The 18,848-nt window shown below is 34.7% G+C and overlaps 1 protein-coding gene across 15 annotated transcripts in view; it reads right to left on the bottom strand.

Annotated features, from left to right (window-relative positions):
* Positions 1 to 18,848, bottom strand: part of cadps2 (Ca++-dependent secretion activator 2) — a 123,725-nt gene that overhangs the window by 9,439 nt on the left and 95,438 nt on the right. For 3 of the 15 annotated variants that reach the window (XM_026202844.1, XM_026202838.1, XM_026202839.1), the window contains exons 14-25: positions 18,426 to 18,527; positions 16,825 to 16,888; positions 16,593 to 16,716; positions 15,196 to 15,296; positions 14,340 to 14,348; positions 11,043 to 11,199; positions 8,942 to 9,083; positions 7,333 to 7,437; positions 5,546 to 5,575; positions 3,194 to 3,349; positions 2,963 to 3,110; positions 999 to 1,013 (exon numbers count right to left, since the gene is read on the bottom strand). In XM_026202844.1, coding sequence (XP_026058629.1) covers positions 999 to 1,013; positions 2,963 to 3,110; positions 3,194 to 3,349; positions 5,546 to 5,575; positions 7,333 to 7,437; positions 8,942 to 9,083; positions 11,043 to 11,199; positions 14,340 to 14,348; positions 15,196 to 15,296; positions 16,593 to 16,716; positions 16,825 to 16,888; positions 18,426 to 18,527 — 1,153 coding nt within the window. The remainder of the gene's footprint in view (positions 1 to 998; positions 1,014 to 2,962; positions 3,111 to 3,193; positions 3,350 to 5,545; positions 5,576 to 7,332; positions 7,438 to 8,941; positions 9,084 to 11,042; positions 11,200 to 14,339; positions 14,349 to 15,195; positions 15,297 to 16,592; positions 16,717 to 16,824; positions 16,889 to 18,425; positions 18,528 to 18,848) is intronic. The other 12 variants (XM_026202841.1, XM_026202842.1, XM_026202847.1 and 9 more) reach the window with 9 other exon arrangements.

Genomic DNA, 18,848 nt, shown 5'->3' with positions numbered 1-18,848 from the left:
CATAAATGGCATTATAGGAGAATCTTGAGGACTTTTTACCTCAATTAACACTTCCATGTTTGCTTTATATACGGCTAAACGGCGAGGGCTCTTTTTTGCATTAGCGCCGATTAAATAGGGAGGTCTTTGCCGTGTGTGTGAAAACTAAAAGAACAATAATTTCTTTTGAAAACATTTATCTGGTAGCCATCCACTTCAGAGTCACTTCAGCGAGATGGCGGCTTATAAAAGCGTAACCTTGTATTTCTAGATAAAGCGGCAGGCAAACTCAGGGAAAAAGAATATTGTCTTTGTTTTTAAAGAAAGTCTTTCACAAATACGCTGACACGCACTGATGGCCATTACATTCAATCCTGTGTGAAGGAAAATCAGTTGAGCGTTGAGAAATACCTTTTAACCCAATACTAAGACGTAAATGGCGTTTCTCGCAGCCGTGCGACTATCTCGCCTTACAAGGCCACATTCTTTAGGTGTCACTGTTGAAGAAAATTCTTCTTTTTTTGTGCGTGTTCGTGAAGTTAGCACCTGTTTTTTTGTTAGGACTGGAAAAGAGTAATATCGACCAAGACTGCACAATTCAGAAGAGAGAGAGAGAGAGAGAGAGAGTGAGATCTCAACTACAAAAACAAATAGTTTGCTTCTATTTCAGAAGCTTTCAAAATGTGCATTAATATTAAGGGGAGAAAGAAATATGCCAGTGGTCAAATTTGAGGAAGTCATTTTTAAATTCAAATTATACTAGTGTGTTTACAAAAGATTCCACTAATTTTTGATATTTTGAATTTTTTTTAGTGAGTTTTTGTCCCATACAATGGAAGCCAATGTTATTTGATTCCCAACATTCTTCAAAATAACTTCTTTTGTGCTCCACAGAAGAAAGAAAGTCATACAATTTTGGAACAACATGAGTAAATGATGACAGAATTTTCATTTTAAGTTGAACTATCCTTTTAAGAGTTAATTGCACATGGACAGGAGATGGTAGAGGGGACACTTACCCACTGCTGCTCAACCTTGGGTTCATGCAATAACGTGCAGGACATGCAGGGATGAGTCAAAGAAAGACAACAAACAAAAAGAAAAAAAAAAACATATTGAATGAAAACTAATTTCTGAGCTGGTTAACGGACAGGCGACTGATAAATAAAACTCATCTTAGGTATAATTTTGATCATTAATTAGCTAAAATTAAACTAGGTAATAAACACAACACAAAATCTAACAAACTTGCTAATTTCTAAAGTAAGAATATGAAATGTGATTTACAGTCATTTAAGAAAAAAACAAAAAAACGAACTTAACGAAATTTGAAACCTTGCACTCAAATGTAAAGTATAAAGTACACAAATGTAAACTTTATTCAGAGAAAAAATTATTTGTAGCCTGGATAGATAGATAGATAGATAGATAGATAGATAGATAGATAGATAGATAGATAGATAGATAGATAGATAGATAGATAGATAGATAGATAGATAGATAGATAGATAGATATTAAACAATCTAAACCACATTGGCAATTTGAAAATGAAGTTTGAAATCAGATTAAAATCAGATCTTACATGTCTCAGTGTGAATGGCCAATTTGGATTAAATTTAGTTTTCTTCATTGTGCATTACGTGGTGCATGTAAAATAATATAAAATTTCCAATATCTATAATTACTACATTTAATTCGGATTTAAAAACCAATTTGATCTGTCTCTAGTGTGAACACAGCTTAAGTGAATCCAAACTGTAATTTAGTTTTCTTCATTGTTCATTACGTGGTGCATGTAAAATAATATAAAATGTCCAATATCTATAATTACTAAATTTAATTCGGATTTAAAAACCAATTTGATTTGTCTCTAGTGTGAACACAGCTTAAGTGAATCCAAACTGTAATTTAGTTTTCTTCATTGTTCATTACGTGGTGCATGTAAAATAATATAAAATGTCCAATATCTATAATTACTACATTTAATTCGGATTTAAAAACCAATTTGATCTGTCTCTAGTGTGAACACAGTTTAAGTGAATCCGAAATGTAATTTTGTTTTCTTCATTGTTCATTACATGGTGAGTGTCATGTCATATAAAACATGCAATATCTATAACGGTGTCTGAATTCTCATATTTTTACCTTGTAATGACCTGTGACATTTCATTTGGATTCAAAAACAAGTTTGGTTTTGTCTCTAGTGTGAACACAGTAAAGTGACTCTACTCTGAATCATAATAATCCAATTTAAAGCTTTCAAGGACAATCTGAACATCTTTTGCTCTCCAGTCAGAAGCTGTGTTTTGAACAATGTTTTGAAAGATGTACAATCTTACTGAAGTCATTTCACTTTAGTGATGACTGAATGGCTGCCTTTAAGTAGTTTCTGCACATTAAGCTGGGGTAAATTACTATTTTTTAAATGAAAGAAACTACTCTTTAATGAACCTCTATGTGAAATGTTCACACAAAAACAGGAAATTAGATATCTAGATTAAGTGGATTCGTGGTTGTCATGAAAATGAGAAGCCAGTATAATGATTTGGCTTGTTTGAAATTAAAATGGCAGCTCTGGGTGTCGAGTTTGGCTGTGGTTTGTTCAAGGCCTCTGGAGCATAAGGACTTTCTGGTCGAGACTTATCTCTAGGCAGAAGAAGAGGAGGTAATAATATCGCCCACTGAAAGGAAGCACAAAACACTTCACACCAACCGATAACACCTGCGCTAGTTCAACTCAAAAGCAAGTTTGCAGTATAAAAGGAGAAACTGATAAATGGATCTTTGCCAGTTTGACAGCTATTCAAATGACCGATTAGAGTCACGCAATCCAATGGTCCTAATCTTGTTTTCTCCTCCCAACTGTCAACTGAACACTGAGACGGGATGATTTTATGAACACCTGAAGTCCCATAGAAAACATCTTCTAAGATGAAAATGAACTTTTCCGTTCAGAGAGACCCTGAAAGGATTGTGACGTACCTCCTGGCCTTGGTCAAGAACACAGAGCTTGGAGCACTGCTTCTTGGCATCCATGAGAACATTGAACATTGTGCACACAGACAAGGGGACGCGGAAATCAGTCGACCTGCAAGACTTTTGCATTTTAGCGTCAAAGGCAGCTTTGGTCCTAGAAATCAGAGATGGAGAAATTGGTTACATGAAGCCCCTGTCTTTAAAAGGAATGCCATTATTAGTCAGAAAATAGCTGACCTTTTGACACAGGCCTCCATCATATCACTAGCCATCAGTTTGAGCCTCTGCTCCAGATGTTTGGCGAACTCCGGCTCTGGCCAGTGCAGGTCCATCACAAACATCTGGAGAGCATCCAGCTTCCAGAACAGATCTTCTGATGTGGCCGAGCCATTACTGAGGAAGACCAAAACAGTCACACGTTAGCTCAAGCTTGATCGTAAAGCCAGAAATGTCAATTTCTTTTCACAGCAATATACATTACAAGACTAAAAAGGATAGATGAAAAAATGAACCATGTAAAATCAAGGTATGAATGCCAGGGGTAAGTAAACAGACATTGTCATGCAAAACAGACCAGTCCTTGATGTCCATGAACATATGAAATTATCAGAATTTTGTGGCATTTTTTAACTATTTGAATTCCCATGAACTAATGATTTAATGCATTGTTTCACATAATGCTTGTGTTCTCGTACATGACTGCAACTAGTGTAAAAAATCATCAAAAAATTAATTGCGAAAATTTTGCTTTGGAAATTAAATGAAAATATGCAAATTAATCAAAATTAAAAATATTATTGATTATTAATTATTAATAAAAATGCTAAATATAAGTTACAAATATTTAAAAGTTAAAATATTAATTAAACAATATATTAAAAGCACATAACCATGATACTTAAAATTAAATGTTAATCTATCTAATCTATCTAATGATAAAAATATATATTTAAACCTATATTGAAACAAAAGTGCTAAATATAAAAAAATTGGAAAAACAGTGTAAAGAATTATAGCTGGCATGGAACATTAATCTTAAGATTTATTATTATAATAGTATAACATTTTATAATTATTATTTTATAGCAATATTATATTCTAATAATAATATTATATAATATAATAACAATTATATATTGTATTATACATTTATTAATACAGATTTTAAATGACATTCATAATACATTTTATATATTTTATATTATAGCATTATATTCTATCATACTGAAATATTTAATTATTATTTTTATGTGATAATTATTAATATTGACCTTTTAATTAAACTATTAATATGACATATTCTTTATGTATAACATTATTATAATTATATAATAAGAACATTAATATTGTATTCTAATATTATATTACTTTTTTATATTATTTTTAAATAATATATTTATATTAAATTGAATATATTCTATATTACAGCATTATATCAGAAATACTAATATATTACAATTAATATATTAGGAATATAGTATCAATGAGAGATAAATCTGTTCTTTTTCATTTGCTTTAATGGTGAAATGATCTCGCATGTCATTATAGCACTTCTCACAGTACTGTAACCCCTACACATATTTCTCACTTGCATACAGAAATCTGATAAATGAATGCAATGCACTTAAAGGGTTCAGAGGCCAAGGACTCAAATGTGAGAACACCTTCCATTTTCAAACGACTAATCAAGCGAAAGGGTTACTATAAAAGTCAGCTGACTGCAGTGCAAGAAGATGAGATCAACAGTCTTTTCCACCGATGTTGTGTGCGACTCGGGCTCAAGAGATCTCCAGTCCCAATTGAGACAGATGGAGCATCACATCCATTTCAACCGCAGTCGACACAGCGGCGCGTAAAAAAGGCCACTCGTTCCACTTTCAGTTAAAAGACTGTTACCTTCACAAGTGGCGGTCCGGGAAAATAAATTGTTTGGCAAAGTCCGCTGTGCAATTAAAAGGGGCGAGCACAAGCTCCCACTCGATTAATTAGCGGCGGTACGGTCCGTAAGGGCCCCCTCGGGGGTCCGCGCCTCCGCCTGGAGGAAAGAGGCAGGGAGAACAAATGGACGAGTTTCTCGCCTGACGAACAGACGCCCCCGGGGGAGAACACAAAGTTCTCGCCGAATCTAACGAGCAGCTAACCACAGACACCCACTACAGACACTGTTTCAGGCCTGGAAGCTGGTGTGCTTTTGCAGTTCACACTCTTTAGGCTAACTGAGACGGATGTAATTGAACTTTCCGACATGATTTAGGCTCATGTAGCTGTCGGAAGTTCTCCTGTAGAGCGAAGCGGTTTACATCTTGGCCAGGATAAAAGAGTACGAGTTTACTATACTATAGTATTACCCTGATAACCCCTGATGGTTGAGAGAAAATAGTGTTGACGTTTATCGTTACATGCTCACAGCAGGTTTAAGCGCTCGCAGATTGAACCGATGATACCGGGGCGCTCCGCGTGTTTATGGAGACTCGGCTGCCCATGTGAATCATCTCATACAGAGGTTTCTGTGATTTTGTGGTTTGTCCTCCTAAAAACACAACACCTTACAGACAGCAAACAAAACCTGATGATATCACTGGTACTCACAAAATATCTGGCAAATTCATTCCTTGTCCACTGTAAACCAAATGCATAACTGTGTTAAATTTAGCCGATGAAATCACACAAAAAGCCACACAACACAACAGCTTACCAAGTTACCAAGACACTATTGCACAAAACGCACAAAAATGAACAGCACAACACCAATGTTTTCAAGCAGTCACATCACAAACAGGATCTGTACCAGTGCTGGGTAGTAACTGATTACATTACCCTACTTGCAATTAGATTATATCACGATTGGAGATTAGATTACAGTTACTTTTTATGGATTACACGATTACAAATGATTAATAATTTATTGATTCTCCCTAATTCTTTTTCTCGTTTGACATTTTTATTAATGTGATGCAGCGAATCCCAAACTTTTGGACCTAAAGTATTTCCTTGAAGTCCCCGAGATTAAAAGTTCACATTTTAGTAATTTAACAACAAATTGGCATGCTTTCTGATGTTGGTAATGGTCATATTTCTCTTTTTTTATAACAATAATCCATTTTACATCTATAACCAAGTTGCCAAAAGTAATCCAAAAGTAATCTAAAAGTAATCCAAAAGTAATCTAAAAGTAACCAGAATACATTAGTAATCATGAGTAAGAGTAATGTTGATTATCTTACTGACTACAATTTTCAACATGTAATTTGTAATCAATAACAGCCCCCCCAACCCCCCCCCCCACCCAGCACGGATCTTTATACTGATGGCAACAGTGATGGGAATCGGGGTGATGATTGGGCTCATGAATGATTCCTTATGATAGCCCAATATCTTGTAAATGGTCTTAGCCATATAATTAATAATAACATTATTTTTGATATTCAAGTATCATTTTAAGCACTTAATACAACAAAAAAAGCTAGAGTAGAAATTAGGTAAAACAAGTAGTAATTCTGTCATGTGGTTCTTTTAACAACCGCAAGTGATTCAATAAGTCAAGATTCAAGTGAGTCGGTAGATTGATTCATACACATCGCACACTTGGTTTAAACTTAACATTACTTTTTAGACAATTCATTAAAAAGAACTGGTAAGAATCACAAACAAAAGTTTATAACTGTATTTTACTGTATAAATTAGCACCTGCATTTAGCTTTTTACATCTGGCGACTGTATTTAGGCTTCAAAAATATAAAAGTTGTGAAGAGTATCATGATGATTAAGATGTGTAAGAATCATTCATCTTTGTTGGTCACTTATTTTCTGCAGTAACACAAAAACAAATGGAAAATTATAATTATTGTTTTGGCTAGGGTACCAGGGTGATGCTAACTTATGGGTTGGCCTACAAAAATACAATCACTGCAGCCCTTTATTTGATCCACATTTGCAGACATTTTTGACAAGAATAAGTATTGTTTTAAATAATGGAACCAGTTCAGGAAAAAAAACAGCTTCTTGATTCCCATCCCAAGCCGACAGACAAAACAAATCATAACACTCACACAGTCATGCAATCTAGGATGCACTGTATGGGTACTAATATTGGAAGTCTAATTCATAGTGCTAAAAAAAAAAATTATGTACTGCATTTACCATGCAAATGCTTATTATAGCAATAACTGACCTTCATCAAACCAACAACTAGAAAAAAACGTAATTTTACGTATTTACCACATTACAAATGCATATGTCACAATCTCTTTCCCGTGATTTAAATATATTTGAATGGTTTTAAGGCCTGAAGACTCGCTTCGCACTTGCTTTGTGGCTATAATAAGCATATGTCAAGAGCAGTAAACAGTGATGACAACCAGCTGGCCCATACACACTTGCTGTCACACAGCGGCCCCATCCAGGAAGGGGCTGAGAAGCTGGGCATCTGAGGGAGGTTAAGAGGCAGGTTGGGTACCCTGGGCAGATTGTTGGTGATAGTCCTGCCAGAGATCAGAGAGTAAAAGAGCAGAAAGCCCTGAGAGGAGGCCGACCATAAGAGTTCATCAGAAGCTTACTGAGAGTCAAGAAATGCACAGGCGTTTAATGAGACATAACAGTCTGTTCAATGCCATATTGTTTTAACCGTCATGTTCAGTTCTGGATTCACCAGATATAGAGAACCCAGATATAAAATAGCTTTTTTTTTTCTTTTTTTTTTAAATGTGTAAAAATATAGCTAGAATGCATAACAGTAACAGTAATAATAATAATAACAACAACTATTATTATTATGATGATTGATTGATTGATTGATTATTATTTTAAGTGCTTACAAATGATTATAAAAGAGTTAACACTTCAAAAACAACAAATTATATATAATAATTAATAACAACAATAGGCAAAAATACTAAGTTAGTTTATTATATCACAGGAAATGTAAGGCAAATTATTATAAATAACAATTATATTAATTGCTTACAAATGATTATAAAAGAGTTAAAGCTTCAGAAATAATAAATAATATATAGTAATTAACAACAACAACAACTCTTATTATTATTATTAGTTGTAATTATTATTATTTAATTACATAGGTAATTAATAAGAAATATTTTACATTATAATTTACTACTTCTACTAAAAACAATCATTAATAAATATGTATTTAATTATTTTGATTAGAAATTATTATTATTATTAAAATATAAATATTAATACAATTTGTAGTAATAATAATAAATTGTTATTTATTTACATTAGTATTTATTAAATGTAAAAACTGTAATAATAATAGTTTTCGTTTCAGTTTATTTACTGAATATTACAAATAATATTATATATATATATATATATATATATATATATATATATATATATATATATATTCTTAATAATAATAATAATAATAAATAGGTAATTGCTATTATTATAATTATTATAAAGATAAGAAGAAGTGATTTGATTATGACAGAGGAACTTAAAGGGAAATTACTTTTTTATGATTTTTGCTATTTTGACGTACAACACAGGGGTCATTGGCACTCAGTAAAAACAGTAAAGTCATTCTCATCAGAACATGAGCGTATGGTCTTATGTAAGATCTAATTTTCACCGCCAATGTTTTCTTTAGTTTTGCATTCACAGGAAATTGTTTGGTCAAGCGTATGATCATGCCTCATGTATACAACCGACTTCACATCTGAACCTCACAGCCTTGTGTTCAGTCCCATCAAATTAAATATAGTGAGAACAAACAAGAAACTGTAAAGTAAATCAGAAAAGTACAAAGCATTAATGGAAAAGGATGAGGACAATCTTTGAGGCTCTATTCTTTAACCTCTCTCCAATCATCTCTGAAACATGAACAAGTTGATAGGTTTGCTAGAAATAGTCCAACACGGCCAAACAAACACGGCACTGTATTCGCCTAAATGCAAAGAGAATCAATAAGAAAACATACATGCATAAAATCACACTGGACACTAATGGCTTGGCTCTTACTTCACAGACTGCCACGTCTCCTGCTCAAAGCCTCGATGAATGGACTGAGCTATCGACGACTCCATCAGGTCAATGTAGCGCACCACCAGAGGGATGTACAGGTCCTGGAGGTGCTTATGGAACGTCCCATTGCACAGGTGAGCTGGAAACATGAGGGATGAATGAAGGCTTTGCAACAATATTGACCGATGTGCAACTTACTGTATATTATCAAATACTGTGAGCAATGCTACTCTACAGTGGAAATATATCTAGAATGGTTTTATCTAGAGGGACTGTGCACTACAATAGTATATTGGTCTGTTTTTTAAAGTGAAAACTCAATATAAACTCAATCTTGTAAAACAATCTTATCTTGATGTGAGTCTTTGATACCAGGGTAACCAGAGGCCTGGTTCTCCCTACCACGTTTTGCTTTTTGGGGAAGGGTACTGTCCACTATTTGTTAAATATGACAAATACCCATGTGTCTGATCCACCTCAATCATTACATAAAGCACGTCTGACAGAGAGCGAGAGAAAGAGAGAGAGATTCATGTCTCCTCAGGCATCATTAAGTGTAATTCCCATCTCTCTGTTCTTCATCATTAACACTAGCCTTTTTCCTCTCGTGGGTGTTTGAGCTCATTTCCCAACCATTTAATAATCATTTGAGCATTTAGTGTCAATGTCACAACAAATTTTTTAGTCATGTGCACGCACTCAAAACTGTAAAAAGCACGCACAAATGAAATGAAACTAATCCTTGTCCGAAATCAGGAAGATTAGAGATTTAATTTGTAATATGCTACGGTGTCCTCTGCTGCCTACGACTCTCATTTGGTTGCTCTATGGCATAACATCCGATTCATTCAGAGCCAAATTAAGATGTACAGAATATACTCTAAATGATGGAATTGTCAAGAAAAGTTATGTTTCAAAGTAGCATTACAATTTTTGTGCAACTATTTTAATTGTCCCAAATAATACCATATTATTTAGACGATTTGAATTTGTTCTAAAATGTTTGTAGAAAATTTAATTCCTTTTTATATTGCTCAATGAGCATATTTAACTTGTCAAATTTTTCAGTCATGTACTTCATGAACAATTATTAAACATTCTCCTGATAATGACACTGTAGAAACATTTCTTTTTAAACAACTGAGCCATTTAAGATTTCTGTGATTTTCAAAAAGAACAGTCCAAAAGAACAGCGTTTACTTTGTGACATAAATTTATTTACCATCACTTTTAATCATTTCAGAATTTAACGCAATCATTGCTGAATAAATGTATTAATTAAATCAAACAGTAGAGTGGTTGATAGTTGAGTAAATGACAAAATATTGATTTCTGGGTGAATTATTCCCTTAAATCTGCCACTAGTTCCACTGAAATTTTCCATACGTTCGCCAACAGGCTTCACACATTATAATTCTACCTTTAAGAATAAAAGAGACTGATTTAGTGAGAACGGGGCAGAGCAAAGCAGTACGACTGGATCTTCTACAAGTAAGTTCATATATGAAAGAGTGTGGGAGTTCCCTATATCTTTTTGCCAACTGTCTGTGTTATTAGAGGCTGCCATTTCCATTGTCATGCTCTCTAGATACCCGACTGTATCTATTCCAAATCAACTACTGTTCGAACGAAACAGTAAAGCAAGTCTCTCTATCACCGCCGCAAATGTCCCAGTCATGAAAAACAATCTTTATAACTTCAACTTGGCTCTAGATGCTGTTCTTTCAATAGACCAAAAGCTCCTCTTACAATTAACTTCATGTTGTGAAGTACTCAAAACTGTTTCATGAGAAATTTCTTGTTGATTAAGAGAGATACTTTTACTTAGGATATGTCGGGCACTCTGGGATTCGCAAAAACGTCCAGAATTCAGTTGACATGGAGATAATTTACCCTCCAGTGTCACTATGCATTCACACTGTATATCTAATTAGCATGTTGATGATAACATAGCACAGCATGTTAACCTGCTCACCTAACAAGTATTGTTTTCCAGAGCGATACTGGTGCTAATTAGTGCGCTTAATGGTGAGAACATGCGAGCAGAACTTTGGACAGACGGGAGAAGGAATGAGAAAGGAAGGTAAACACTACACACGGTCAGTTCGGAGGAAGTTGTTGAGCAGCTGAAAGAGGGGGAAACTGTCCCAGGAGTCCTGCGGCTGGACGGCCAACGCTGCGTCCATGTCCACGGTGTACAGAGACAGGAAGGTCTCGGCGTGCTCCCCCATCACCTCTGGCCACCAGGAGAAGGCCTGCCAAAAACAGACATACACTACTTAAAAAGTTCTTTATTGGCACCGATGCTTCCATAAAGAACCTTTACCCTCCATGGAACTTTCTCATTCCACAAAAGGTTCTTTACAGTGAAAAACGGTTCTTTAGACTATTAAAATGTTCTGCACACTAAGAAAAAAGAATGGAAGACCTGTTTTTTTTTAGGGTGACTCTTCAGTCAGGGACACTTTTGACTTGTTTTGTCTGTTAAGCACTTATCAGGTTATTTGATTTTCATTGGTGTGCTGTTATAGGTTTATTATTATAGTTAGTAATTTGTATTGATTGTATTTTCATACATTCTGTTGTCAGAAAATGTCACATGATCCTTCAGAAATCAATCTAATAAGCTGATTTGGTGCTCAAGAAACATTTATTATTATTATCAGTGTTGAAAACTATTGCGCTGTTGAATATTTCTGTGGAAATGGTGACAGAAATTTTAGATGAGGTTTCAGTCATTTTTTGTAATTAACATTTTGTAATTTTCATTGAACGTAAACATTTTTCTTTGATTTATTGATATTTATTAATTAGTTTGAGTTATTTTAGTACTTTGTGTTAAATTAAATGAAAATGAGAAATGCTACCTTGGCAACTAGCTGAAAAAAAGAATTGTTTATTTTGTAATTTATTTATTTTATTACAGTTTAAGTTGTTTCAATGTTTATTTCAAAGTCACATTTTTTTTAATGGTTATAGTTTCAGTAAATGATGATAATCCTCCCTGGAACAAAGATCTGATCCTTGCCTTGATAAGTCCTTTTTTAAAATGATTATTTATTATGATTATTTTATTTTTTTCAGATTTTCACACAAACCTAGGAAGTCTTTGACTTGTGAAAACAACATGAGAGACAGCTATCAATTAACTTTCTATAAAAAAAAGTTTCTCAATTAAAATGTTCTATTGGGGACAATCAAATTATACACAAACACAATTAATTAAAATATATTTAAGCTCTCACTTTTTATTAATTTATAAAAGAAGATCTATCTATCTATCTATCAAAACTGAGATGTTTTTATAAATGCATTTTTAAGGGACATAAAGTTTCCCCCAATAAGAACAGAATCACCCATTAACATGTAAAATACTAGAAATATGCTACATATTCTATACAAGTGCAAACACACAGTCAGAAACAATAATGCCAAACGGCAAAGTATAACAACAGAGAGACAACACTGAGAGCTAAGCATGGTACAAAACACTTTGATACTGACAACAAAGATAATGCATACAACGATGAGACCTTGAAAAGAAGCACACAAAGATGGAGATCAACACAGAGAGAACGGAGGGTTGCTTCAGTGCCTGCATGCTTGCTTGGTTTTGTAAAGTGTTCCCTCTAAACACCATGTTATGTTCATAGTTATTCAAACCTCTAACTTTAATTATTACACTTTGATCTCATCAAGCATTATTTGTGCTATATGAAAAAAACTAATCATAAAGCTTCTGGAGGAAAGTTGTGCTAGTACTAAAAGTAGTATATTTCTAAAATGTGTTTACGATTTGCTATAAATCAGTGTTTCACAAACGCCATTTTCCACCCAGTGTAGTTTGACTATCAAATTCAGCCTCTTTTACATAAATAAACATTCAATGTATTTAGATGTGGAAAGTAACAATCGCATGCACATCAGGAATAAACCGTTCCACATCTGGAAAAGGGCACCATATTAGAAAGTAGCCGAATACTGCTATCGAAAAGGTTACGTTCAAAAAAGCACAATTAGCCACGTGTCTTTTATTGTGGACTGCAGCAGACCAGAGCCCATAAATCCTGCTGAATTCTCCTGAGAAAAGGGAAAAATTCTGCAGCGTCCTCCTACATTATGTCGAGCTCTTAATTGTCTGCCAGTGTGTGCATTGAAGGCCCTTCTGAAAAGATCCAAGTCTATCAATGCATTTCTCTCTTTGCATTCTTCCACAGGCTGATTCCTCGGGACGGCTGCAGCGAACTTAATTGAGAGCGTCAAAGAAAGCCTGTCCATGTTGTCTGTATCCTGTATCGGCGCGTGAGCCAAGAACTTTCAATCCAAAGCGATTGGCGTCGAGCAATGGGGATAAAAGTTCAATCAGTCAAAGAGAAGAATAATACGGTGGAGAGGAGAATGCTGACTTATTGAAGGGTGCTATTGTGTACGGATATTCATGTGTGTGTGTGTGTGTGTGTGTGTGTGATCGTCACTCTTGTCTGACTTGACGTTTTACAGTCGCTGGCCTTGAGGGAGCTTGTCTTCAGGGCTTTCAGAGACAGGTTTTGTATAGCGTAGAGCTGACATACAGAAAAACGATTCGTTCACTGCTCTATCAGAAACAAATATTTTTAATAACTAGACTCGCATATTTTTTACGCACATTTCAGCTTTTCTGTTTTACTTCGCTAATTTTGTTATTGACACGGTTACCTCAAGAAGTCCTTTCATGAAGATACAATAAAAAAATTAAAAAAGACAGACATTCAGTAATAATTGTGTAATATAAGTTCAAACTTATATTTGCAGAAAGGTTCTCACACAAACTTTATATATATTTGTTCTTACTCATGGTATAAAATCCGCAGTTAATAATTAGCATAACACACCACCAAACCATCTTCATATAAAGGATTTCCTTACAACCTCAGCCTGGATTGCATGTGAGTTTTTGTGTGTGCATTTTTATACAAATGAGTATTATTTATATTAAATATAAACATTGCGTCACATTAATATAAATTATTTTGAAAATATAAAATAATTAAATATCTATACGAAAAATAAAAAATGCGTTAATGCATAACCTATTAATATAAACATAACACGTTTTATGTATTCTATATATATGTATTCTATTTAACTATAAAATAACTGAATTTCTGAGAAAAAAAAACAACAGCAACAAAACAAACAAATGTCACATGCACACACAAACCCATACTACTTTTCAAAAGTTTGGGGTTAAAAATTTTTTTTTTTTACATTGTGAATGTCTTTACTTAATTTAATGCATCCTTGCTGAATAACTGAAATAAAAAATATATAAATTTTAGGATAAAGAAACAAAAACAGTGTATTTCTTGCTAGTGACAGCACAACACAACACAAGAGCGAAATATAAGATTCTTACCTCTCTTCCCTAATGCATTTACAAAGAGAGAAAGAGAGAGAAATATCAGGTAGAGAAACATTTTGTCGTCTTCTATCCATTTAACATACAGTATGCATTCGGACACTGAAAACGCAGTACACACTGTACCAGACAATGTTTCACTCCTTGCTTTCCCTGTACAAATTGCAAGTGAACATAATCTCACTAATGTAGATGTGAGATGTGTCCTTGTCTTGTTAGGCACAAGCGTTTTGTCCTCATTGTATCTGTTTTCTGTGACAGCTGTTGGAAGCTTGGGGACTAAAAATAGCCGGCGAGCAGATGTCTACATTCACATTTTTATTTAGCAAAAAAATCACATCTCTGTCAGTGAAGCCTGAACACCTAGGACTGATGGGTTTCCTCCGATCTTGTATGTTTTGAATGTTGATGTGAGAGTGTTGTGTGCAGATGGGCCGTGGGCGTTGTTTTCCTGCACCGCTACTATGAGCTGGCATTGGACGGGTAAGCTGTCACTCGCTAACAGCTGTTATGGCAACGCGGCAAGGAAAATGGACAGCGAGACGGTAAATGATCACGAGTCTGCTCTGAAATGATCATGCAAAACCTTCTGGAGCAACATGCAACACCAAAAGGCCTGATGATAAACAAAGATTGATTCTCTGTCTACGTGACTGAAGGCTTCTTTGAACATATGTTGTAAAGAGACGTCATAAGATCAGTGCTGCTGGTGCGGAATAACGCGCTGGATATTGAATATAATAAACAAGGAAGAAAAAGCACTGATACAGAGACTAACTGAAGGCGTTCTCAGCAGGAACTAGTTTGGACTGAGACAAGACGTCTTTATGAAGAGATGTGCTGTGGGTTTTACCTCCGAGTGATGCTCGTCGTTCTGCTGTAACACTTCCATACACAGCTCTCCTAGTCTGATCATGTCCTCCAGCCTTTTCTCTGGAGACGCCTGACTGCTGTCTGCTCACATACACACATCACAACGGTCACACTTGTTGTCAACCACTCCAAACATGTTTATAGCTTGAGATCATAAAGCAATGTATCTAAAGGCTCAACAATAAGGACTCTGTCAGCTACTCTTAAAGAAAAAAACGATCACAATTTTAAGTTTACGTTCAAACCGTCCCTGGATTCAACGTGCTGTCGGGTTAAGACAACTGAAGATTTCAAGTTGACTAAACTTCACATTTTGAGGCGGCACGTACACTTCATGAAGTTTATTTGTCATATTCTTGGCAATATGTTTTGCTATGTTAATGTTTATGTATTAACTGCTCTCTCTGAGTTGCTGAGTTTTATATTATATTATATTACATTATATTAACTGTATAAATCACAGCTATTATCGCTCATTTTCACATTTTTTGCACAAAATGATCAGTAACATATTTAATAATATTTTAAATATTTATTATAATGTGTATATATATATATATATATATATATATATATATACATATATATATATATATATATATATATATATATATATTAGTGCTGTCAAATGATTAATCATGATTAATTGTATCTATAATAAACGTTTTTCGTTTTTGTTTACAAAGTACATGCATGTATGCTGTTTATATTTATTAAGTATATATAAATACACCTACACGTACATGTATATGTATATATTTCAGAAAAATATGTTATGTTTATATATTAAATACATTTATTTATAATAAAAATTTATGAATATAAACAAACATTTTAAATATGGTATGTGTGTCTCTTTATATATTCATAATAAATATACACGGAACAAACGCATATTATGCAAACAAAAACTTTTATTCTGTATAGGATTAATCACGATTAATCATTTGACTGCACTAATATATATATATTATTTTTAATATAATTGTAATATTGTATTATTGTATCCATGTGGAATAAATGTCAAAAATATTTTAAATAATATTTTAAATATTTCTTATAATATACAAATTTTCATAAAAAAATTGAGTCAAACTTGAGGAAAAAAAGTATTATATTCTTTGATGAATATAAAGTTCAAAATAACAGCTTTTTTTTTGTAACATTATGGTAAATATTTTTTGTTTTCACTTTTAGTATATTTCTTTAATCCTTGCTGTATAAAAGCATTGATTTCTTTTGAACATTAGTGTATGTTTTTGTGCTGGAGCGTCTGACAACGCTGGCAGGTGTTCTGGATTTTCAAATCTGACAGGACCAGCAAAAATAACAAAAAACACCTTACTGTTAAGCCCTGAAAAGTATTCAGTGAGAAACCTTCGATCTTGGCGTATTCAGTCAGCTGGGAGTAATTGATGAGTGCAGCTTTTTCCAGGCACTTCTGAACTATCTTACACATCTCCTCAGGTGGGACCGGTGTGGAGATGTCTTTCATCAGAACCTACAAAATGACTTACTCATTAAGCTTTAAGTTTCTTATCACAAGCTTCCACACACAAGACACTGATATAAGATGCAAAGCATGCACAGTTAATTGACCGACACTCACCCGTTCCAGAAGAGAGAGCGTGGCTTTAAGAGCCCCCTCCGGTCGCCCGAAGGGGAAACAGTACCTACAGGCAACAAGACAAAGGTAACACTCGAGTGGTAATTAACTGACGGCTTAAAGAGAAAGAAAACGGAGCACAAACTGAAGGAGTCAGACACAGACTGCTGTTTCTCAGCTATCATGGGACAATAATTGCATCTCTTAAATAGAGATGTTTTCCAAAGCCTGTCGAGGAGGGACAGGTGTCAGCGTGCGCACGGACAATGCCAGGCGGGATGAATGAAGGCCAAAGGGAAGTGCTTCTCATGGAGGCCTCACACCACAGGTGTGAAATCCTCCCTGAACGGCCCTCAGCGGGTTTTTTTCGTGTGTACGGGGCAAGAGGCACACTTACCAAGTGACTCAACAAGCTCTAATCAGCTTGGGCTGGACACCACGCTTAATCCCCAGCATGCCCCACGCCAGCCTTGTCCATTTGCATAATCCAAGATGTTGTTCGTAGCTTTTGTTTGAGTGGTTTTAGCTGGTTATTCAGTGTCGCTGCACCCAAAGACTAAAACCCTCTTTACTAGTGCTTCCAGTGCGCTACAGTACGCTTCAAAACCCATGAGGACCCGTGAGGAGGGGGTGTGTTAAATGAGTAAATGGTACACTGAGATGTTATACAGGGGTTATCAACTGATTTGGCTACAGGAACCAGGTATTACATTGTTATTACATTGTAATTACAAGATTGATGGTTTAATACAAAGTGTTTGTTTGTTCATCGTAACAGATTTTGAGAACTTTAGCTTTACATCTCTTGCTCACCAATGGATCCTCTGTAGTGAATGGGTGCCGTCATAATGAGTCCAAACAGCTGATAAAAACATCACAATAATCCACACCACTCCAGTCCATCAATTAACATCTTGTGACGTGAAAAGCTGAGGTGTTTGTAAGAAACCAATCTATCGTTAAACTTTTCAGACTTTCAACAATAGATTCTGGCCAAAATAATAGTCCATAATCTATAATAATGCTTCCTTCAGTGATAAAAGTCATCTGCTTCTGTCGTCTCACATCAAAATCCACCGGCATTTTTGTTTGGAAATGTTTTGGCTTGTAAACGGCGGTTCATCTGTGCATGCTTCTCTCCTGATTGAGACAAAACACTTTTTCACTGGAGAAAGCAATATTATTTCACTGCACAATATATTAACTGATGGACTGGAGTGGTGGGTGATGCAGTTTTTATCAGCAGTTTGGACTCTCGTTCTGACGGCACCCATTCACTCCATTAGTGAGCAAGTGTTAATGCGACATTTCTCCACATCTGTTCACATCAAGAAACAAACTCATCTGTATATGTATCTATTCCTTTAATATTCATTAATATTATCAAACTGGCTGCAAGAACACTATTGGATGAGAAGCTGAACTGAACTGGGCTGGATAATGACAATGTCAAGAAGCAGCTTTGAAATCATATATATTGTATAAAACTCTAGAATGCGCCTTGACTTGATTATATAGTTAGCTATTTTTAATATTTGTTCAGTGATTTTTCCATTGCTATGCCTCTATTTCAGCACAGAAGTGGACGTGGGAGTTTGTTCTACCTGAAATGTGTGATCTGCTTCTCCAGTAAAGTCAGCAGTCTGCTCCTGATCTCCTCAAACTCCTCCTTCTCCTGTTCTGTCACTGTGCCCATGCCGTCCGGCCTGCCAAAAAAACACACAAACATTCAATGTTCTTCTTAATTCTTTACAACACCTGTTCACTAATTCCAGCTGCCCTTGAATCCTGTGCTTCAACCTCATAATCAAGAGATTTCTCAAAGATAACTGTCAAGTTTCACAATATTTCCGCAGAACTGAACAATGCTTTGACTCACATTCAATTATATATATATATATATATATATATATATATATATATATATATATATATATATATATATAAACACACACACATAACATACAGTATATATATATATATATAATGGGTGTTCAGATAACCCCCTCTTGTTGGGGTGCGTTGAA

Source organism: Carassius auratus, chromosome 25 (genome assembly GCF_003368295.1).
Source record: "Carassius auratus strain Wakin chromosome 25, ASM336829v1, whole genome shotgun sequence".
Lineage (NCBI taxonomy): Eukaryota > Metazoa > Chordata > Actinopteri > Cypriniformes > Cyprinidae > Carassius > Carassius auratus.
The sequence above is the reverse complement of the archived record's forward strand: the minus strand, read 5'-3'. Positions and strand labels throughout refer to the sequence as shown.